Raw genomic sequence first — 24,367 nt, 5'->3', positions numbered from 1 at the left:
ACAGAGAACTGATGGCATGGGGAGGTGATGGCACAGAGGACTGATGGCATGGGGGGTGATGGCACACAAAACTGATGGCATGGGGAGGTGATGGCACAGAGGACTGATGGCATGGGGGGGGTGATGGCACAGAGGACTGATGGCATGGGGGTGATGGCACAGAGAACTGATGGCATGGGGAGGTGATGGCACAGAGGACTGATGGCATGGGGGGTGATGGCACACAAAACTGATGGCATGGGGAGGTAATGGCACAGAGGACTGATGGCATGGGGCGGGTGATGGCACCGATAACTGATGGCATGGGGGAGCTGATTGCACTGAGGACTGATGGCAGGGGGTCTGATGATGGCACGGGGGGGCCTGATGAGTTTGTATAAAGGAAAACATTTTTTAATTCTTTTTTTTTTCTTATTAGAGTACTCGATTAATACTTGATTAATAAAATAATCGATACTGTAGCTGCAGCCCTAGTGCGGTTTTCCAATTTCTGCAACTAAATATCAGTTGGATTCTTCTGAATGCAGTAGTTTTGGTTTGGCCCCATTGTAATTAGTGGTACTGATTTTCAGTTCCAGAAATTTCTGCAACAAAATCTGCCATGTGAAGGCACCCCAATAGAATTGCCGATCTGACCATGACAAATCACTGTCAATTTGAACTGTGAATCACAAATGATCACAATCACAAGCTTAGTTCTGGTCACCACTATTATAATGCAGTGATCTCCAAGTTGTCGCTCGCCATCCGTTGCAGAACTGCATCTCCCTCCATGCCCAGATGTGGAAATTCCTGGACTAAAAGAAGACTGAGGTAGTCTGAAACTTGTATCTTGTCTCAGTGGAAACTGAGGGACATGCTGTTGTCCTGTCCCTTCCCCATGCTTTATACTGCAGTCCTGCTCATTCATATTGGTTGCTGTGTATGAGCACAGATGTGACACAAGCTCACTAGGAAGTAGCTAAGTCACCAGAGAGAAAAGATCATCAGTAGTGTTGAGCGAACTTCTATTTTAAGTTCGGCGTCTAAAGTTCGGCTTCCGGTTAGCGGAGAATCCCGATATAGATTCTGAATTCCGTTGTGGTCCGTGGTAGCGGAATCAATAATGGCCGATTATTGATTCCGCTACCACGGACCACAGCGGAATTCGGAATCCATATCGGGATTCTCCACTAACCGGAAGCCGAACTTTAGACGCCGAACTTAAAACAGAAGTTCGCTCAACACTAATCATCAGTTAACTGTTGCATGCATATTAAGCTAAATGAGACCGACTAATAGATTTAAAGCAGGGCTGTTACTATAGGGGTACCCTAGCCATAGTGACTAAAGAGGAGGTGTATAGGCACTAGAATTATATAAACTTACATCCTGCTGTAGGTGATCAATGGCGTAAGTGATGTCTTTCATCCCTGGTTGTCCGTAGTTATGTACCATGGTTTCATTAAGATATTCTTTAAGTTCTTCACTTATCTATTTATAGAAAAAGATAAGTACACGATTTTTGTTTAAGAGACTTAATAGACTTCATTCCACAAATGAGAGATGCTATCAAGAGTCAGTAACTTTTGTCCTTTCAGCTGTTGTAAAAACTACGACCCCCACCATGCTCCATTCACTTCTATTGTGGTCTGTTCTGAGAACAGCTGAGCAAGTGTGCATGATGAGAGTTGCAGCTTCTGCAGTGAGCTGGGGAGGGGAAGCAAGAGGAAGGTAGTGGCGGCACGGATGGTGGTGGTAGTAGTACCCAAGGTGGCGATCCTCACTCTGGTGCTCCTTGGGCCGTGCAGTGAAGTCCCTTTTGTAATCAATATGAGCAATCTTTCCAATACAGCCAAAGGGTGCAATTTATCTCTCTTTATCCATGACACTACAATGCCCAGCTGTGGGATGTAGTCTTTTAACAGATGTCTCGTCTGTCTTTTGGGTATGGTAGGGTGCTTGAAGCTATAAACCCAACCAAATGCAGTGAAGTCCACAGCCAACAAATATATGTTACCTTCACGGCCTTGTATTTTGCCAGTACTCTTCTTGTATGGCCGCTAAATCTTCTGTTTGGCTCAATACTTCTCTGTTTTCAGAGGCTGGCACTTTTTACAGTTACTTTTCTAAATTCTGCTGGCCGCTCTTTGGCTCGCAGGGCTCTGTCTGCTTCTTGTCCTCACGAACAACAGCTAGACACATTAGCTACTCACTTGGGCTACTGGCTACACAGTACACAGCTATAGCTCCTAGATAGAAGGGTGGGACCATCCCACGCCCAGCACCTGTATTGAAGCGGCCCAGAAAATGAACCCGCTTCTTCCCATATACATCATTTGGGATACAAAGTGCATAAAGTATAATTTGACCGATTTTAGCAGTGAACCACCGGGTGACTACACTTCACAACAGCTGGAGTACTGAAGGTTGATGACCTCTGCTCACAGCCATCAGCATTCTTAAATATTAGTCATTTACATAATTACGCTTGTACAGATTTCAATGTGTTCATTCAGCAGTTTGCCACGGTCTCTTCACAGACTACCAAGCACAGTGCCACACATCTTATAGTGGCTGTGCTCTGTATGCAGCTCAGGCCCTTTCACTTGAAGGCACTGAAGTGCACATAGGCCATGTCAACGAGGAGGTCACTAGCCTAGGAAGAGGCTGCAGCACTAATTGGGGTACAGCAGCCTTTTAAAATAACTGACTAGCAGGGGTGCCAGGAGTTGGACCATCACTGATCAGATATTGATGACCTCTCCAGAGGCAATATGTCACAAGTATTAGGCCAGTTTCACCCTAGCGCTTTTAGATCCGGCAGGCTGATCTCTCTGCATTCTGGCATTGCTGGAAGCTACCGCATCACAGTCTGGCCCCATACGCTATAATGAGGGCTGGCGGAGATCCAGCCGCAACCCAGCAAATATGCTGATTCTTAGCCAAAAGACAAAACTGCTGAGTGCACCAGCCGATTCTTGCCATATTTTCCGGGTTGCGGCCGGATCTCTTTTGGTCCCCATTATAGTAAATGTGGGTGTCAGGTAGCGTCCAGCAGTGCCGGATCCAGACATCTCTGCAAGGCTGCTCCCTGTTGGAACAGCCTGCCGGAGATGTGTAACACTAGTGTGAAACTAGCAATACTGGAACAAGGGCTGAAAATGATTGTCTACATGACTACATTGTAACTAGTGTTGAGCGAATCAAAGTATCCAAAGTGGACTTCAATCCCCTTGCGCTTCGTGGTAACGAATCAACATGGTGGCTCAAAAGAAAAAAATACTGTAATGCTCACCTCATCCACTTGCTCGCAGAGAGGCTGTCCACTCCTGTCTTGACTGAAGAAAACCTGCCAGAGGACCTTTGCTGAGTGTGTTGATGTCACCATGTGATTGCTCTGATAGCGCGTGGTGACATCATTACACCTCACCGCAGGTCCTTTGGCGGGTTTACTTCAATCAAGATTGGAGCGGACAGCCTCTCCGCGAGCAAATGGATGAAGTGAGTATTAGGCCTCTTTCACACTACCGTTTTTTTTTCGATTTGCAGGCCGTTTTTTGCGGTCCGTATACGGAACAATTCATTTCAATGGGTCCGCAAAAAAAATGGAATGTACTCCGTATGCATTCCGTTTCCGTATCTCCGTTCCGTGCAAAGATAGAACATGTCCTATATTTGGCCGTAAATCACGTTCCGTGGCTCCATTAAAGTCAATGGGTCCGCAAAAAAAACGGAATGCATACGGAAATGCATCCGTATGTCTTCCGTATCCGTTCCGTTTTTTGCAGAACCATCTATTGAAAATGTTATGCCCAGCCCAATTTGTTCTATGTAATTACTGTATACTGTATATGCCATACGGAAAAACGGAATGGAAAAACGGAAACACAACATAAACAAAAAACAGAACAACGGATCCGTAAAAAACGGACCGCAAAACACTGAAATAGCCATACGTTAGTGTGAAAGAGCCCTTATTCTTATTTTTTTAACCCCTGATTAACCCCAGAAAGGCTGAATGTGAGTCACAGATTCCGCAATCATCGTTGAATCTGAGAGGTTATATGATGGGGGGCACGATCACCATTCACCATCATTGTGCCCGCTCCATACAATTGAAAGCGATTTGTGACTAATTAAGAACCAAGCATTTTTTTTATTGTTGCATTTCAAGAGCCATAACATTTACATGGAACCATGTGAGGGTTTGTTTTTTTCTGGACGAGTTGTCTTTCGCAATGGTGTGCTTTTGTGTTACATATAATTTATTGATTAACTGAATTTTTTTGGAGGGGGGGCCATTTTTTTTTTTTTTTTTTCCATTTTATTAAATACAGGTCAATACCAATAGGGTGATACCAAATAAGTACAGTATTTTAGTTTTTTTTTTTTACATTTTAGCACTTTTGCACAATAAAAATACATTTTATGGCGAAAAATCTATTTCTGAATTCCTGACAGCTTGTAAATACACATTTAAGCCATATTCTTATTTGGGTCCATTCACACGTCCACATAATGGGTCCACATCCGTTCCACAATTTTGCGGAATGGGTGCGGACCCATTAATTTCAATAGGGCTGCAAAAGATGCGGACAGCACACAGTGTGCTGTTCGCATCAGCACTTTCGTTCCGCGGCCCCGCAAAAAAATAAAACATGTCCTATTCTTGTCCACAGCCACGGACAAGAATAGGCATTTCTATCATAGTGCCAGCCATGTGTGGCAATTTGCGGACCGCAAAACAGTTGCGGACGTGTGAATGGACCCTTAGGCCTCATGCACACAAATGTATTTTTTTTTGAGGACCGTATACAGAACCATTCATTTCAATGGGTCCACAACAAAAAAATGAAGGTACTCCGTGTGCATTCCATTTCCGTATGTCCGTATTTCTGTTCTGCAAAAAAATAGAACATGTCCTATTATTGTCCGCATTACGAACAAGGATAGGACTGTTCTAGTAGGGGGCCAGATGTTCTGTTCCGCAAAATACAGAATGCACACTAATGTCATCCGTATTTTTTGCGGATCCGTTTTTTGAGGACCGCAAAATACATACTGCCATGTGCATGAGGCCTTAAACTGATAAATATTTTACCGTAAAGCAGAAAGCAAGACAGCCTGCAGACTGATAGTGATGAACAGAAACTGCAGAAAATGGTAATATAGACCAATTTAAGAATATATATTTTTATCCCAAAATGAGTACAATGCAATGCTAAAAATTGCCACCTAAGGTGCTCATAGCCATTATTTGTACATTTTTGAGAGGACACAAAGCAGCGATTATTTGATCGGTTCAATAATGTCTTCAAATACATGTTATTTAAAGTATTATTATCTGTCAGGCACTAATAGGCAGATGCTAATAACAGGCTTGTGGGCCTCTGTGATCACTTTGCGTGTGATGAGCTGACAGAGGGAAACCCCTTCCACTGTCAAACATCTTAGGCATCATGATCTGGCAGAGGAACAGACATGCAGGACTTTTGGCCAGTCGAAAGCCGGCATTTATGCCAGAAAGCAGGTGGATCCCTATGGAATCCCAATTGTAATCAATGGGGATAAGGTGGTGCTAGATATGGTGAACTCCAACAGTTTGAATTTAGCCTTAGATGCTGTGCTTGCTATTGACAATGGAAATTAACAAGTTAAATGATCGGAAACCAACTTTATTTTCTCATCAGCGCCTGATCCTGAACACTGGTAGCGCCGGGATTCTCCATCACGTAGTGCTGCAGTGGCATCACCATAAATGAGAGATCTTGGAGATGTTGAGGATTTGGAGCTTTTCTAATCCTACAGATGGTGTAACCTGGTGCAGGGATAGACACTTTTTTCTGACTCCATACCAACTACCTGTTGGCTTACTTGGAAACAGTTTTTTTACACCAGAATTGTAGAGCAATTTTGACACAAAATGGGGCAATTTAGGCTGCACCCTTTCAGTGAAACTACAGCCTTTCCACTAATTCACGCCACCTTGCCCGAAAAAAGTTTAGTAACCCTACATGCATTAAATTGTGCCAATTGGTCCTGTAATAGTAAGACCTTCGGTCAGAAACTAGGCCCATCTAAAGATCCTCTTGCCATTTTGCTTAAAAGACATAATATAAAACAATTAACTTCATATACTTACTGTTTCATAGTACATATAAGAGAGCACACCAGCTCCAAGTTCTGCCGCATAAACTGAGATAAGAATAGCCAAATACTGCAAGAGAAAGAAACAATTAGTACAATTACTGTACCTATGGCTTTCGCTTGGTTGTCCTTATTTGTGTAATTTCTCTTTTCATCTACTGTCTAGATTATACAACACAGCAGAAACATTATGGGGGGATTTATCAAGACTGATAAAGTTAAACAAGGGGTTCTCTGGGAATTAAGAAAATGACAATATTTAATTATTACTTTATGATAAAAATACTCCCAAGTACCTTTAATTAGTTATAATGGCTAGTTTTGTCTGGGGAGCAATCATTAGGAAAAACAAAATGGCTGCCTTCCTATTAGTACACACAAAACCTGTCCTAATCACACAGCAGGACAAGTTACTTCACTACACTGAGGTAAAGAGCTGTCTCATCCTCCTCTCTGCTCTGCTTGCCAGGAATTATGATCTGAATACAGTTTAATATGATCTTCAGATGAATCTCTGTAGAAATGGAGTTCATGAGCAGATGTGGCTAATGAGCAGCAGCACTTGTATGCAGTCTCCATTACCCTGGTCTGTCCTGTCCGTACTTCATGTCTCCTCATGAGCTCCGTTTCTACAGAGATTCAGCTGAAGATCTTCTCATCTGTATTCAGGATCATAATCCCTTACAAGTAGGAGAGGAGGATGAGGCAGCTCTTTACCTCAGTGTTGTGAAGTAACTTGTCTTGCTGTGTGATTAGGACAGGTTTTGTGTGTACTAATAGGACAGCAGCCATTTTGTTTCTCCTAATCATTGCTCTCTAGACAAAACAAGCCATTATAACAAATGAAAGGTATTTGGGAATACATTTATAATAAAGTAATATTTATGCATTTTCATTTCATTCCCGGAGAACCCCTTTGAGCAAAACTGTCTTAGTTGCCCATAGCAACCAATCAGATCCCACCTTTCATTTTTGACAGCTCCTGTGGAAAATGAAAGGTGGAATCTGATTGGTTGCTATGAGCAACTAAGCCAGTTCTAATTTACACCAGTTTGATAAATGATCCTATGTTGTTGTTTTTTCTGTGCCCAGTAGATGATACTGTGCTAACATAATGCACTGCCATCTGGAGCCACCATTTAAAAAGCAACTAACTCCTATTACTTATCAAGAGGTTGCCTTGAACTTATTTTTTCCTATAGTATATCAATGACAAGCTCCACAGCAGGCTTGTGACAATATTGATCACCAGGAGAGGTAAAATAAAGAGTGGGCTCAGCATGCATGTGGAATCTGCATTCCCTGAATTTAATGGAGGCCATTGTGGCACCAAAAGAGGTATAATACAGTCCTGATCAAAAGTTTAAGACCACTCAAAAAATCTTGGAGCTGATGGTTTCCAACGTTACTGGCATGACAAGCAGATCCCACCTGAGATGTTTTCTACGCGCCACAGTGGAGGAGGCGCCATAATGGTCTGGGGTGCTTTTTCCTTCAGTGGAACAATGGAGCTTCAGGAAGTGAAGGGCATCAAACGGCCGCTGGCTATGTCTAGATGTTGCAGAGAGCATTCCTCATGCCTGAGGGCCCTCGTCTGTGTGGTAACTACTGGATTTTTCAACAGGACAACACTACAGTACCCAATGCCCGCAGAAAAAAAATACTTCTTCCAGGAGAATAGCATCACTCTTTTGGCCTATCCTGCGTGTTCCCCTGATCTAAATTCAATTGAGAACCTTTGGGGATGGATGGCAAGGGAAGTTTACAAAAATGGACAACAGTTCCAGACAGTAGATGGCCTTCGTGCGGACGTCTTCACCACTTGGAGAAATGTTCCCACTCACCTCATGGAAACGCTTGCATCAAGCATGCCGAAACGAATTTTAGAAGTGATCAACAATAACAGCGGAGCTACTCATTACTGAGTTCATGTTTGGAAGTTGGATTTCTGTTTTGGGGGGTTTCGTTTTTTTTTGGAGGTGTGTTCCTAAACTTTTGATCAGCTGAAAAATAGCCTGTTTCAGTTTATTCGTTGTTTTCATGAATTGAATGCTCAAAAAATGTTTTGTCTCACTCCCATTTCTTCTTGTTGCATGTTGAAGCTCTACTTGGAACCTTGTTAAGATCCAGCCATGCTAAATATGATTTTTTGCCATTTTTTAAGTGGTCTTAAACTTTTGATCAGGACTGTATAGTGTAGGTTCAGCATGCATATTGAACCTGTATTTAATGGAGGCCAGTATGGCGCCAGTGGATGTTGTACTTAGTGTTAGGTTCCTGTCCTAAAGAGATCAATTTGACGCCGGCGGATGGGCACAAATAATTTTGTACAAAATGTATTTGCCAAGAATCATACATATATAATGCAGCATTAGCATTTTACATTTCCTACAGTGAGTCTGGCACTGTTGCATTTAGTTGATTATCTGTGTTTGCACAGTGCTGTTGCGTTGTTTGTTTTTTTCTTTTGTGCTTCCAGCCATGGCACTGGGATGTGCTGACTAACCCATGAACAGGTCAGTCACTAGCATAAGGGATCACATGTCCTTGAATTGCTAGTGATGTGCTGTTCAAGCATAGGCATACTTACCAACATTTTGTTTCTAAAATCAGGGCATATAAGCTCTGCCCCAGGAACACCCCAACCCCCGTCTGGGAACACCCACTTTTGTGTGAAGTAACTTGTCTTGCTGTCTTTTCAGCCAAGGACAGCATGAATTTTACAGGACTGTCTCGGAAAATCAGGGACTGTCCCACAAATTCTGGACAGTTGTCAACTATGCACATGTGACCACAGAAAGGCATCTAGTATGTGAGACCTTTATATTACATATGTTATGTGAATACTGTATATTATGTATGTGGTGAATCCCCTTCATTATAAAGTTGTCCTCCACTCACCACAATCCCCCCCAATAAGCACTACTACTGACAGGTGCGAACTGGGAACTTAAAGTTGCCCTGGAAAAAAAAAAAACTAAAAGTTGCCTCATGTTGTAGAGAGGTCCAAATTGACAGAAGACGGGGCAACACAAGTAGGCATGGTCAGTAATACCATAGCGCAATATACGGTCTCAGCAGAACCATATATCACAGAGCAGCACGATTTACTGCCCCAAAAGCTGTCCCTCTGTGGTTGCCATCAATAGATACCATATTCTGTACTCCTCCTCCTCCAGTTTTCTCTTATTGAGGTGAGATGTGGGCCAGAGCAGTTGGATTCAGGAGGGCCTCTACGGTCACTGATTGGGTACATGAGTACCTTATTCTCACAACATTAATTACAGCTGAGAGCTTATTATGTACCTGATCAGCGGCAGAGAGGAGGGCTTGGGCAACCCCCCTAGGGCATTGGCCAATCTCACAGTGATCTCCACAGCGCCCTCCCCATTTAAGGCTAGGGCTACAGGACATTTTGTCGCACCAATGTCGCGCAGTAATTTTTATAATGATAGTCTATGGTGTCGCACTGCTACATGCGACATCCAAGAAATATATGTGTCACGTCACAATCGCATGTCGCAGTGCAACACCATAGACTATGATCATAAAAATTTTCGTGCTACATCAATGTCGCAGTGTAGTTGTGGCCTATGTGTCGCGTGACACATGTCGTCATGTAGCCCTAGCCTAAAGCTGACCTACAGCAGTGAAGAAAAATGGCTGGGTTGTTATGGAAACCTGAAGTAAAACTGTCTGTATGTGGAGACTAAGGGCCTGCGAGATTCTATTGGCTGATAAGGGAGATGTGACTGTGTGTATGGCAGTTGGGATATGAAGAGAAAGATTTACAGGCTTGTATTGGCTAATGCAGGTCATTTTTGGGGAATAACTCAGGGACAGTACATCCTAGATAGCTGAGACCCGGTTCAAAACCTTCCCAGACACCTGATGTACCTGTGTGCCAAATATGGTAAAGATCGGTCTAGTGTTTGGTCACGCATAAAGAACAGATAGACATACATTCAGACAGACAGACACTTATATGTAAATATATATACTAGGAGAAGGACACGGCTTCGCATGGGTATATTTCATCTATTTCATTCAATGTTTCTGTATGTCGTTAAAAGATATCAACAGTATCCCCGATAAAAATGACCTCTACAGCTCCCCGCCTCTTAACACCTACCCCCCCCCCACAGTTCCTCACCTCCTTAACCCCTTAGGGACCGGGCTCATTTTCACCTTAAGGACCAGGCCATTTTTTTGCAAATCTGACCAGTGTCCCTTTATGTGGTGATAACTTTAAAACGCTTTGACTTATCCAGGCCATTCTGAGATAGTTTTTTCGTCACATATTGTACTTCATGACACTGGTAAAATGGAGTAAAAAAAAAATAATCTTTTTTATTTTTAAAAAAATACCAAATTTACGAAATATTTGGAAAAATTAGCTAATTTTTAAGTTTCAATTTCTCTACTTCTATAATAGTAATACCTATAAATATAGTTATCACTTTACATTCCCCATATGTCTACTTCATGCTTGGATCATTTTGGGAATGACATTTTATTTTTTGGGCATGTTACAAGGCTTAGAAGTTTAGAAGCAAATCTTGAAATTTTTCTGACATTTTCAAAAACCCACTTTTTAAGGATCAGTTCAGGTCTGAAGTCACTTTGTGAGGCTTACATAATAGAAACCACCCAAAAATGACCCCATTCTAGAAACTACACCCCTAAAGGTAGTCAAAACTGATTTTACAAACTTTGTTAACTCTTTAGGTGTTCCACAAGAATTAATGGAAAATAGAGATAAAATTTCAACATTTCACTTTTTTGGCAGATTTTCCATTTTAATAATTTTTTTCCAGTTACAAAGCAAGAGTTAACAGCCAAACAAAACTCAGTATTTATGGCCCTGATTCTGTAGTTTAAAGAAACCCCCCCATATGTGGTCTTAAACAGCTGTATGGGCACACGGCAGGGCACAGAAGGAAAGGAATGCCATACGGTTTTTGGAGGCAGATTTTGCTGGACTGGTTTTTTGACACCATGTCCCATTTGAAGCCCCCCTGATGCACCCCTAGAGTAGAAACTCCAAAAAAGTGACCCCATTTTAGTAACTACGGGATAGGGTGGCAGTTTTGTTGGTACTATTTTAGGGTACATATGATTTTTAGTTGCTCTATATTACACTTTTTGTGAGGCAAGGTAACAAGAAATAGCTGTTTTGACACCGTTTTTATTTTTTATTTACAAAATTCATCTGACAGATTAGATCATGTGGTATTTTTATAGAGCAGGTTGTCACGGACGGGGCGATACCTAATATGTATACTTTTTTTATTTATGTAAGTTTTACACAATGATTTCATTTTTGAAACAAAAAAATCATGTTTTAGTGCAGGGCTGGCCAACCTGCGGCTCTCCAGCTGTTGAAAAACTACAACTCCCAGCATTCCCAGTCTGCCTACAGCTATCAGCCTACAGCAGGGAATGGTGGGAGTTGTAGTTTTACAACAGCTGGAGAGCCGCAGGTTGGCCAGCCCTGTTTTATTGTTTCCATAGTCTGAGAGCCATAGTTCTTTCAGTTTTTGGGCGATTATCTTGGGTAGGGTATGATTTTTGCAGGATAAGATGACGGTTTGATTGGCACTATTTTGGGGTGCATATGACTTCTGATCGCTTGCTATTACACTTTTTGTGATGTAAGGTGACAAAAAATGGCTTTTTTTTTACACCGTTTTCAATAAAAAAAATTTACGGTGTTCATCTGAGGGGTTAGGTCATGTGATATTTTTATAGTAGATAGGGAGTTACAGAGGCTCTACTTTCAGCAATTCACGGACTGGTGTTCTCTCCAGATGGCAGCACCTATTGCCAAAATATTGGATACACTATAGAGGTTCAGAAGGTGGAGGGCACTCAAATGACTGGGTATATAGGTAATCGATTTGTATCAATGCAGGTGTGGTATATATAAAAGATTATTTATTAGTTGCATATAAGATATATAAAATATATACACCACTGAGTCTTGCAATTTCAGTAATGTCTTGGCCACAAATTGAATATTATAAAGGTATGGGTAGTCGATTGGACTGTATGTATATCCCTCTATATTATGGGTTACCTACTCATACAGGTGATCAGTCTGTATAGAGGTATTGATTAAAATACATAAATGTGCACAGTAAGCAAAATATTAAAATCAAAGTAAAATGAATTACATAAATAAAATAAAACTGCTGGTAACATGGGTATTTGTTGTCTTGCTCTTGTATACTGGGTAAATATTAGCAGCCGTATGAATTAAGGAACAGTCTTACCCCATTAGTTGTGGGTCTCAGAGAGCGGCTGTAGAAAGTTCTGTGTTCACAGTACCCTGGTCTATGCGGGCGATGATCCGGTCCTAGATGGAGTTGGTGCGCACGTGGTTCGTTGCTCCCTCGGCGTCTCTCTCCGCTGCGGCGTCCTGGGTTCCTGGCTTCTCTTGCTGCGTCTCACGTGGTGCAGGAGATGGCGTCCCACGTGACCGGAAGAGTAACTATGTTGCTGCGGTCAGCTGGGTGGTTACGTCAGTGATTTGTAGCCTGCTCTATAGATGTCAGCTAGCGGTTTTCTTTACAGAAGTCTTCAGCTTATTAAGTTATTATAAATCCATATACTGTCTGTCCTATACCAAACGCGTTTCGGTGCACTCTTGCACCTTCATCAGTGGTGGACAGTATTACTGATCACCTTCCTATTTATAGGGGAGGGATCATTGGAATAACTAGGAAACTAGTAAGATATGGAACGGATCCAATTAGTATCTTACCATCCATATAGAGTGTGGGAACTATTTGTATTTTGCCCATATACTAAATAGCGGAATGGCATACAATAGTGTATTAAAACAGTATTAATATTACAACAATGATAAGTTAACGATAAAATTCCAATCGACTAATAAAATTGACGATAAAATTATAATCGACAATAAGATTATAATCGGCAATCAAATTATAATAATCGCTAAGGTGTTTAAAACTTTCTATTTGGATACATATTCATATTGATGGTCGGATGTCCATGTTATGATTGGGATTATGTGTGAGTGGCATACAATAGTGTTTTAATACACTATTGTATGCCATTCCGCTATTTAGTATATGGGCAAAATACAAATAGTCTCCACACTCTATATGGATGGTAAGATACTAATTGGATCCGTTCCATATCTTACTAGTTTTACTGAAATTGCAAGACTCAGTGGTGTATATATTTTATATATCTTATATGCAACTAATAAATAATCTTTTATATACAGTCAGGTCCATAAATATTGGGACATCGACACAATTCTAACATGTTTGGCTCTATACACCACCACAATGGATTTGAAATGAAACAAACAAGATGTGCTTTAACTGCAGACTGTCAGCTTTAATTTGAGGGTATTTATATCCAAATCAGGTGAACGGTGTAGGAATTACAACAGTTCGCATATGTGCCTCCCACTTGTTAAGGGACCAAAAGTAATGGGACAATTGGCTTCTCAGCTGTTCCATGGCCAGGTGTGTGTTATTCCCTCATTATCCCAATTACAATGAGCAGATAAAAGGTCCAGAGTTCATTTCAAGTGTGGTATTTGCATTTGGAATCTGTTGCTGTCAACTCTCAAGATGAGATCCAAAGAGCTGTCACTATTAGTGAAGCAAGCCATCATTAGGCTGAAAAAACAAAACAAACCCATCATAAAGATAGAAAAAACATTAGGCGTGACCAAAACAACTGTTTGGAACATTCTTAAAAAGAAGGAACGCATCGGTGAGCTCAGCAACACCAAAAGACCCGGAAGACCACGGAAAACAACTGTGGTGGATGACCGAATAATTCTTTCCCTGGTGAAGAAAACACCCTTCACAACAGTTAGCCACATCAAGAACACTCTCCAGTAGATAGGTGTATGTGTGTCAAAGTCAGCAATTAGAGTGAATACAGAGTGTTCACCAGAAGATGTAAACCATTGGTGAGCCTCAAAAACATGAAGGCCAGATTAGAGTTTGCCAAACAACATCTAAAAAAGCCATCACAGTTCGGGAACAACATCCTATGGACAGATGAGACCAAGATCAACTTGTACAAGAGTGATAGGAAGAGAAGAGTATGGAGAAGGAAAGGAACTGCTCATGATCCTAAGCATACCACCTCATCAGTGAAGCATGGTGGTGGTAGTGTCATGGCGTGGGCATGTATGGCTGCCAATGGAACTGGTTCTTTTGTATTTATTGATGATGTGACTGCTGACAAAATCAGCAGGATGAATTCTGAAGTGTTTCTGGCAATATTATCTGCTCATATTCAGCCAAATGCTTCAGAACTCATTGGACGTTGCTTCACAGTGCAGATGGACAATGACCCAAAGCATACTGCAAAAGCAACCAAAGAGTTTTTTAAGGGAAAGAAGTGGAATGTTATGCAATGACCAAGTCAATCACCTGACCTGAATCCGATTGAGCATGCATTTCACTTGCTGAAGACAAAACTGAAGGGAAAATGCCCCAAGAACAAGCAGGAACTGAAGACAGTTGCAGTAGAGGCCTGGCAGAGCATCACCAGGGATGAAACCCAGTGTCTGGTGATGTCTATGCGTTCCAGACTTCAGGCTGTAATTGACTGCAAAGGATATGCAACCAAGTATTAAAAAGTGAAAGTTTGATTTATGATTATTATTATGTCCCAATACTTTTGGTCCCTTAACAAGTGGGAGGCACATGTGCAAACTGTTGTAATTCCTACACCGTTCACCTGATTTGGATGTAAATCCCCTCAAATTAAAGCTGACAGTCTGCAGGTAAAGCACATCTTGTTCGTTTCATTTCAAATCCATTGTGGTGGTGTATAGAGCCAAAAATGTTAGAATTGTGTTGATGTCCCAATATTTATGGACCTGACTGTATACCACACCTGCATTGATACAAATCGATTACCTATATACCCAGTCTTTGAGTGCCCTCCACCTTCTGAACCTCTGATATTTTTATAGAGCAGGCTATTACGGAGGCAGCAATACCTTATATGTCTACTTTTTTTAATTTACTTAAATTTTACACAATGACAGCATTTTTAAAACAAAAAAAATGATGTTTTAGTGTCTCCATATTCTGAGCCATAGTTTTTTATTTTTTGGGTGATGGTCTTAGGTAGGGGCTCATTTTTTGCGGGATGAGGTGACGGTTAGATTGGTACTATGTTGGTGGGCATATGCCTTTTTGATCACTTGCTTGTTGTACTTTTAGTGATGTAAGGTAACAAAAAAATTGTTTATTTATCACAGTTTTTATTTTTTATTTTTTTACGGTGTTCATCTGAGGGGTTAGGTCATGTGATATGTTTATAGAGCCGGTTGATACGGACGCGGTGATACCTAATATGTCAACTTTTTTTTTTTTTTTTTTATCCTCTTTTTTTACCAATTTCTTTTTTACTCTATTTGAGGGAAATGACTATTATTATTATTTTTTTTACTAAAACTTTATTTTTTTGGGGGGGGAAACTTTATTTTTTCTACTTTTTTTCACTTAATTTTTTTGTCCCACTTTGGGACTTCAACTTTTGGGGGTCTGATCCCCTTTACAATGCATTCCAATACTTCTATATTGGAATACATTGGCTGTATGAGTAAAGTGTGTATTACTCATACAGCTTCCTGCCTGTGAGATCCAGGGGGCTGGATCTCACAGGCTCTTTATCGGAAGGCAGCGCCGATTCCTAAGGAGGCATCGCACTGCCTTTCATGCCATCGGGTTCCCTTTACAGCAGCACGGGGACCCGATGGCACCGCCGACCGCCCGCCGCAACGACCCGTAAAAGCCGAAAAACCGCAGGTCTGAATTGACCCCCTCGCGCATTGTCCCAGGGTGCCTGCTCAATGATTTGAGCAGGCACCTTGTTCCATTCACCGACCGCCGTGCGGCGGCGATCGGAAATACACAGGACGTTTGCCGTGTATTAGTGGCAAAATACAAATATATTCGCTGTTCATCGTTGCACTTATCCATTGAAAAGCCTTTTGTGTAAAAATAGAAAACAATTTGGGCCTAATTGCCATTCAGCGGTGCAGTGAGACATTTTACAGCCCATTTTGCTGTGTATTACTGGCGAAATACAAATATATTCATTCGGATTATCTGTTTAAAAGCCTTTTGTATAAAAATATTAGTGCCTATTTGAAGTTCTGCGGTGCAGTGAGATATTTTACAGCCCAGTTTGCCGTGTATTACCGGCGGAAAAAAATATATTCGCCGTTCATCGTTGCACTTCTCTGTTGAAATGCCTTTTGTTTAAAACTAGAAAAAATTAGGGCCTAACTGTCGTTCTGCGGTTCAGCTCATATTTGCAGCCACCAAATACTTAGTAGCAGTGCACAAATAGCCCCACAACATGGACAATGACATACTAGAGGGGGATCAATGACAAAAAATCCAACAAAAAATATGTATATTAATCAGGGGACATTTTTATGCGTCTTAAAGGGAAATTCTCTGAAATGTGCCCTGTTGGAGCTTAGAAATTTTTTATTTTAGGCCACTGGAGTAAGGGCCTTTAAAAATTAGGCATTCATCTGACATAAAATACATTTTGATTATGTCGCTCGAGGTACATTATGCGGTCAATGGATAAAAATGTGACTGTAGGCCACAAACATGAGGCATTCACCGGACAGAAAAGATCAAATAATTATGTGGCCGGAGATATATTACACGGTCAATGGATATCAATTTTACTGTAGGCCAGTACAAATACAGGTCAAATACATATGTTTAAAAGAACTAAAAATATAAAATTGGATTAAAAACATGGCTAACAAAATCCCCCCTCTTGAAAAAAACCCTAATGATAATAGTTGAAATTCGATAACAAGTAGTCATCACTGGTGTTGAATTCCTCTGAGGCCGCCACAATTATTCATTCAGCGTACATAAAAGAACAAGTAAGTATGTGGCTGGAGGTAGATTACACCGTCATTGGATATCAATTTTCCAGCAGGCCAGTGTACTACAGGTCCCAAAAATTATGCATTCAGCGTACATAAAAGTACAAGTAAGTATGTGGCTGGAGGTAGATTACACGGTCATTGGATATCAATTTTCCGGCAGGCCAGTGTACTACAGGTCCCAAAAATTATGCATTCAGCGTACATAAAAGAACAAGTAAGCAAGTGGATGAAGGTAGATTACAGGGTCATTGGATATCATTTTTCCAGCAGGCCAGTGTACTACAGGCCCCAAAAATTATGCATTCAGTGTACATAAAATATCAAGTATGTGGCTGGAGGTCTATTAGACGGTCAATGGATATCAATTTTACTGAAGGCCAGTACAAATATAGGTCAAATACAAACCGGATTCCAAAAAAGTTGGGACACTAAACAAATTGTGAATAAAAACTGAATGCAATGATGTGGAGATGGCAAATGTCAATATTTTATTTGTAATAGAACGTAGATGACAGATCAAACATTTAATCCGAGTAAATGTATCATTTTAAAGGAAAAATACATTTGAGCATAACGAAGAGCTGGAAGACCAATTAACACTAATTAGGTCAATTGGCAACATGATTGGGTATAAAAAGAGCTTCTCAGCGTGGCAGTGTCTCTCAGAAGCCAAGATGGGTAGAGGATCACCAATTCCCACAATGTTGCGCAGAAAGATAGTGGAGCAATATCAGAAAGGTGTTACCCAGCGAAAAATTGCAAAGACTTTGCATCTATCATGATCAACTGTGCATAACATCATCCAAAGATTCAGAGAATCTGGAACAATCTCTGTGCGTAAGGGTCAAGGCCGTAAAACCATACTGGATGCCCGTGATCTCCGGGCCTGTGATCTCCTGCACCACAAACAGGAATGCTACTGTAAAGGAATTCACAGAATGGGCTCAGGAATACTTCCAGAAACCATTGTCAGTGAACACAATCCACCGTGCCATCCGCCGTTGCCAGCTGAAACTCTACAGTGCAAAGAAGAAGCCATTTCTAAGCAAGATCCACAAGCTCAGGCGTTTTCACTGAGCCAGGGATCATTTAAAATGGAGTGTGGCAAAATGGAAGACTGTTCTGTGGTCAGACGAGTCACGATTCTAAGTTCTTTTTGGAAATCTGGGACGCCATGTCATCCGGACCAAAGAGGACAAGGACAACCCAAGTTGTTATCAATGCTCAGTTCAGAAGCCTGCATCTCTGATGGTATGGTGTTGCATGAGTGCGTGTGGCATGGGCAGCTTGCATGTGTGGAAAGGCACCATCAATGCAGAAAAATATATTCAGGTTCTAGAACAACATATGCTGCCATCCAGACGTCATCTCTTTCAGGGAAGACCCTGCATTTTTCAACAAGATAATGCCAGACCACATTCTGCATCAATCACAACATCATAGCTGCGTAGGAGAAGGATCCGGGTACTGAAATGGCTAGTCTGCAGTCCAGATCTTTCACCTATAGAGAACATTTGGCGCATCATAAAGAGGAAGGTGCAACAAAGAAGGCCCAAGACGATTGAAACAGTTAGAGGCCTGTATTAGACAAGAATGGGAGAGCATTCCTATTTCTAAACTTGAGAAACTGGTCTCCTCGGTCCCCAGACGTTTGAGTGTTGTAAGAAGAAGGGGAGATGCCACACAGTGGTGAAAATGGCCTTGTCCCAACTTTTTGGGGATTTGTTGACACCATGAAATTCTGATTCAACATATTTTTCCCTTAAAATGGTACATTTTCTCAGTTTAAACTTTTGTTCCGTGATTTATGTTCTATTCTGAATAAAATATTAGAAGTTGGCACCTCCACATCATTGCATTCAGTTTTTATTCACGATTTGTATAGTGTCCCAACTTTTTGGGAATCCGGTTTGTACATATGTTTAAAAGAACTAAAAATATAAAATTGGATTAAAAACATGGCTAACGAAATCCCCTCTCTTGAAAAAAACACTAATGATAATAGTTGAAACACGTGGTCGTCACAGGTGTTGAATTCCTCCGAGGCCCAAAACATTAGGCATTCAACGGACAGAAAAGGCCTTTTATGCCGCTGTATTTACCTAAGACAGGGACCAATATTTGTTCTGGGTGGTGGCGGATATTTGTGGGCTGGTTGTCACAGGTGTTGAATTCCTCCGAGATCCATGCCTCATTCATTTTTAGAAATGTGAGGTAGTCCACACTGTCGTGAGCTAGGCGAGTGCGCTTATCGGTCATGATCCCTCCTGCTGCGCTGAACGTCCTTTCGGACACTGGAGGAGGGGCAAGCCAAAAGTTCCATGGCAAATTGTGCCAGCTCTGGCCATAGGTCAAGCCTGCACACCCAGTAGTCCATTGGCCGTTTACCCGATGTAGTCGGACACCTGTCGGTCTAGGCGTTCCCTGAGGCTGGATCCGGAGGGCGGCTCTTAATGGGTTGGCTGCAAGAATGATCTCATATCCGAAGTGACCAACACGTCTTTAAACCACCCTCTTCTTGCATGCGCTGTTGGATTGGTACCCGTAACTGTTTCTCTGTGAGTGCAAAATCCTCTGCCAGCACCCGCAAAAGCAGAATGCAGCATTTCTCGAAGCAAGGCCTGGAAGTGCTGAATTCTGACAACCCTCTGTGATGCTGGTAACATGTCTGCCATTTTGTGTTTGTACCGGGCGTCTAAGTACGTTGCCACCTAGTACTGGTCCTTGCCCATTATGCTTTTTATATGGGCGTCCCTCTTCAAACACTGGAGCATGAAGGCCCCCATTTGCACTAAACTGGAAGCGGTAGAGTGACCTGGCTCCTGCTCATCGTCCAGGATAATGTCGTCCTTGGTCTCCTCCCCCTAGCCACGGACAACACGAGGGATCCCAGAAATGTTTAAAGCATGCTCTTCTTGCTCCTCCTCCGCCCGACACCATCCTCCTCCTCCTGACTTCTCTTCAGACTCCTGCTGACTTGTCTCAGATGGAGTAGTCACCCCTGGGAATTCATCCAGCATTGCGACTTCATCTTCCTGCTCCTGCTCCTCGACGGCTTGATCAATGACACTACGCAATGCATGCTCCAGAAAGAAGTGATCTCATCAAATGGCCGCAGAAGTCTGCATGCGTCGCGCATGAGCAGCCACTGGCGCGGTGAGAAAAAAACAAGCTCCCAGAACCTGTCCTGCCACAGAATTCGTACAGGTAGTCTTTAACTGCACGTTTCTGCGGGAGCAGCCTATCAAGCATATACAAGGTGGAGTTCCAGCACGTCGGGCAGTCACAAATCAGACATCTAACGGGAAGGTGGTGTCGCTGCTATACGTCAGCAAGGCGAGCCATGGCCGTGTAAGATCTTCTAAAATGCGCTCAGCAGATTTGCACCGTTGTCGCACACCACTTTACCAACTGTCAAATTGAGCGGGGTTAGCCACTGATAGGTCTGTGACCGCAAAGCTGAAAGGAGAGCAGGACTGGTCTGGCTCTTGGCTTCCAGGCACAACAGCAGCAGCACAACATGGCCACGTCTCACCTAGCACGTGGAAAAGGTTCTGGGGAGCTTGGGGGGCGCAGCAGAAGAGGCGGTAACAGTGGAAAAGAAGGAGTCAGCCGAGGAGGAGACGGAGGATGGAGTAGGAGGAGGAGAAGAAGAGGCAGGCCTGCATGTAATCCATGGCGGAAACACCAAATCCACACGGGTGCTACGGGTTGCATGCTTGACAGCCGTGAGAAGGTTCACCCAGTGGGCAGTAAAAGTTATGTACCTTCCCTGCCTGTGTTTGCTAGACCATGTGTCTGTGGTCAGATGTATCCTGGCACCGACACTGTGTGCCAGAGATACATTCACTTGCCGCTGAACGTGGCCATATAGCTCCGGGATGTCCTTCTTGGAGAAATATTTCCTTCCGGGGACCTTCCATCGCCATGTGCCAATGGCCAGACATTTTCTAAAGGCCTCCGAGTCCATCAGTTTATATGGCAGTAGTTGGCAGGCTAGCAGTTCCGACAAACCAGCTGTCAGCCGTTGGGCAAGAGGGTTATTCGGCGTCATCATCTTTTTTCGCTCGAACATTTGGGCCACGGAAGCCTGCCTTCTGCCAGATGAACGCGACGATGGCATGGTGGAAGGTGGAGTCGAGGACAAATGGGAGGAGAGAGGAGAAGGAGAAGAGGCAGGACGTGGTGCACCAGGAGTGTGTCTTTGTGGGTTCTGACGGTGTTGTTCCCACTGGGCTTGGTGATGGGAGGCCAGGTGCCTTCTTAAGGCGGTCGTCCTTAGGTGAATGTTGGGCTTACCGCGATTTATGCGTTGACAGCACAGCTGCAGTTGGCAACACTATTGTCAGCAGCAGACACGTTAAAAAAAGCCCACATTGCGGAGCCATGTGCCGGCGTCCTGGGAACTCCAGATGTGACCGTGCATGGTGGATGGCTTGTTCCAGATACATTAGCAGTCTGCTTTTTGCCTCTTGTGCACTGTAAGTTCTGCCTGCTTCTCCTCCTTTTCCTCCCTATCTGCTGCTCCGTCTCTCCCTCTGAACTACCCTCCTCTTCCTCTCTTGTGGGCACCCACCTGACGTTCATAGACACATCATCATCGTCCCCTTCACCACCACTGACATTAGAGATCTCGAAGTAAGCAGCAACAGCAGGGACCACCCTCCTTGGGCTGATCCGTGTACTGTCGTCAGACCGCTGGGTGGCGGCTGTTGCTACCTCTTCTTCCTCATCCGATGCCAAGAATGGCTGTGCATCGGTAAGGTCTGGGAATGGATGGGAAAATAATTCCTCTGATTCAAATGGAGGGGCTATGGTGGTGGTGGTGGTGTCTTTGGGGGTGCACACAGCAGAGAGTGAAGAGGGTGCAGATAGAGAAAATGAGGAGGATGCAGAAGCGGAAAGCTGAGTGAGCCACTCACCCAAGTCTGGTGCGCACTTTGACGTAATCACACACACCTTGTGCAACTTCCCACTTATGCTCCGGCCTGGTGCACCTGCCAAACCCCTACCACCCCTGCGGAATGGCCTGCCTCTTCCTTTGCCTGTCATTTTCAAAATGACCCTGTGACTAAAGTCCCTATAGAAGAGCAGCATTGGTGGAAGAAGGTATATCACACCCCTGCTTCAATCATTTTTTTTGGGGGGGGCAACTGGTATATTACACCAGTAGAAATTATTTGTTCCAATGGCGTTTGTCACTCTGTGTAGCTGAGGTAACGCAGCTAAACCGCAAACAAATGCTGCACTACCCAAATGCACTATATAGAAAGTATATAATGGGTATATAACACCCCTGCTTCAATTAGTTTTTTTGGGGGGGCAACTGGTATATCACACCAGTAGAAATTATTTGATCCAATAGCGTTTGTCACTCTGTGTAGCTGAGATAATGCAGCTAAACCGCAAACAAATGCTGCACTACCCAAATGCACTATATAGAAAGTATATAATTAAAATATAACACCCCTGCTTGAATCAGTTTTTTTAGGGGGCAACTGGTAAATCACACCAGTAGAAATTATTTGTTCCAATGGCGTTTGTCACTATCTGTAGGTGAGGTAACGCAGCAAAACCACAAACAAATGCTGCACTACCTAAATGCACTAAATAGAAAGTATATTATTGGTATATCACACCACTGCTTCAATCACTTTTTGGAGGGCAACTGGTGTATCACACCAGTAGAAATTATTTGTTCCAATAGCGTTTGTCCCTCTGTGTAGCTGCATTATCACAGCAGAACCGCACACAACTGCTGCACAATACAAATTCACTATAATATACTTTCTATGTTAGAAAGTATATTATAAGTATATTCCACCCCTCAGTAAGTCACACCTATCGATAGCACACCTATACCAGTCCTTAAAAGGACTTTTGTGGCCCTATTAGCTAGCGTTTGGTGTCCCTAACAGTCTGTCCCTGCTTCACACAGCAACCTCTCCCTACACTGGCAAAAGACTGAATGTAAAATGGCGGCCAGATCGGGTTTATTTATAAGGTAGGTGGTATGTCTATGTGCTGAAACATCTAAATTGGCTGTCCTGTACCACCTGATGGATGTTTCATGGGTCAAAGTTCTTCACAATGTAAAAGAATATGGAGCCGGTGGACATCGCCATATGTTCGCCCGTTCTGCAAATCGCAGGCGAACCGCAAGGCCATCTCTAGTGCTGGGTGGTTGGAAAAGGGGGTGGGGTAGAGAAGGGGGAGGGGGAGGGGGATGCAGGGGTTAGTAGTACACTACTATCTGCACATTGTAAAATACTATATATTTGCTTCAGAAGTTGTGCTTTTTTAATTTTTAGAATTATGATACAGCCATTTTATTTGATATTTTTATGCTGATTATTATTTTTTTCTCTATATTAAGGGACACTATAGTCACCAGAACCACAACAGCTATACGTAGTAGTTCTTGTGTCTATAGCATGTCTCTGCAAGCTTTTTAATGTAAACACTGCCTTTTCAGAAAAAAGGCGGTATTTACATTAATGCCAAGGAACACCTCTAGTGGCCACTCATCAGACGGCCACTAGAGGTGCTTCCTAGTCCAGTGTTGCACAATATTGCTAAACACTCCTCATAGAAATGCATTGATTCAAAGCATCTCTATGAAGCCACGCATGCACAATAGCCTCCCAATGCTTCCCTATGGGAAAGCAGTGGGTTGGTTATGATATACTCACACACTGCACATTCCTATGACTTATATTCTTATATTGCTGTAGAGCTTGCGATACTCACAAACTGCGCTTTGTACGAAGGCGGAATCCAGGGGGCCCAAGTATATTCTTGACCAGGATCTAATCAATATTAAAGACGGCCCTGCATGTATTACTGGCAACTTTCATCGTTGATCTTATCTGTTGAAAAGACTTTTGTGTAAAAATTTATAAAATTTGGGCCTAATTTCAGTTCAGCATTGCAGTGAGATATTTTACAGCCCAGTTTGCTGTGTATTACTGGCAAAATTCTAATATATTTGCCATTCATGGTTTTACTTATCTGTTGAAAAGCCTTTTGTGTAAAAATCATAAATTTTTTGGGCCTAATTGCCGTTCAGAGGTGCAGTGATACATTCTAAAGCCTAGTTTGCCGTGTATTACAGGCAAAATTCTAATATATTTGCCATTCATGGTTGTACTTTTCTTTTTGGGCCTAATTGCCATTCTGCGGTGCAGTGAGATATTTTACAGCCCAGTTTGGCATGTATTACTGGCGAAATAAAAATATATTTGCCGTTCTTTGTTGCACTTATCTGTTGAAAAGCAGTTTGTGTAAAACTAGAAAAAAAATTAGGGC

The 24,367-nt window shown here is 42.5% G+C and overlaps 1 protein-coding gene across 1 annotated transcript in view; it reads right to left on the bottom strand.

Moving 5' to 3' along the window:
* Positions 1-24,367, bottom strand: part of LOC121003698 (tetraspanin-11-like) — a 130,337-nt gene that overhangs the window by 9,169 nt on the left and 96,801 nt on the right. The window contains 2 exon segments of the mRNA XM_040435599.1: positions 1,369-1,473; positions 6,125-6,199. Of these exon segments, the coding sequence (XP_040291533.1) occupies positions 1,369-1,473; positions 6,125-6,199 (180 nt within the window).

The sequence above is a fragment of the Bufo bufo genome, chromosome 1 (genome assembly GCF_905171765.1).
Source record: "Bufo bufo chromosome 1, aBufBuf1.1, whole genome shotgun sequence".
Taxonomy (NCBI): Eukaryota; Metazoa; Chordata; class Amphibia; order Anura; family Bufonidae; genus Bufo; species Bufo bufo.
This window is presented reverse-complemented; position numbering and strand designations above follow the sequence as displayed.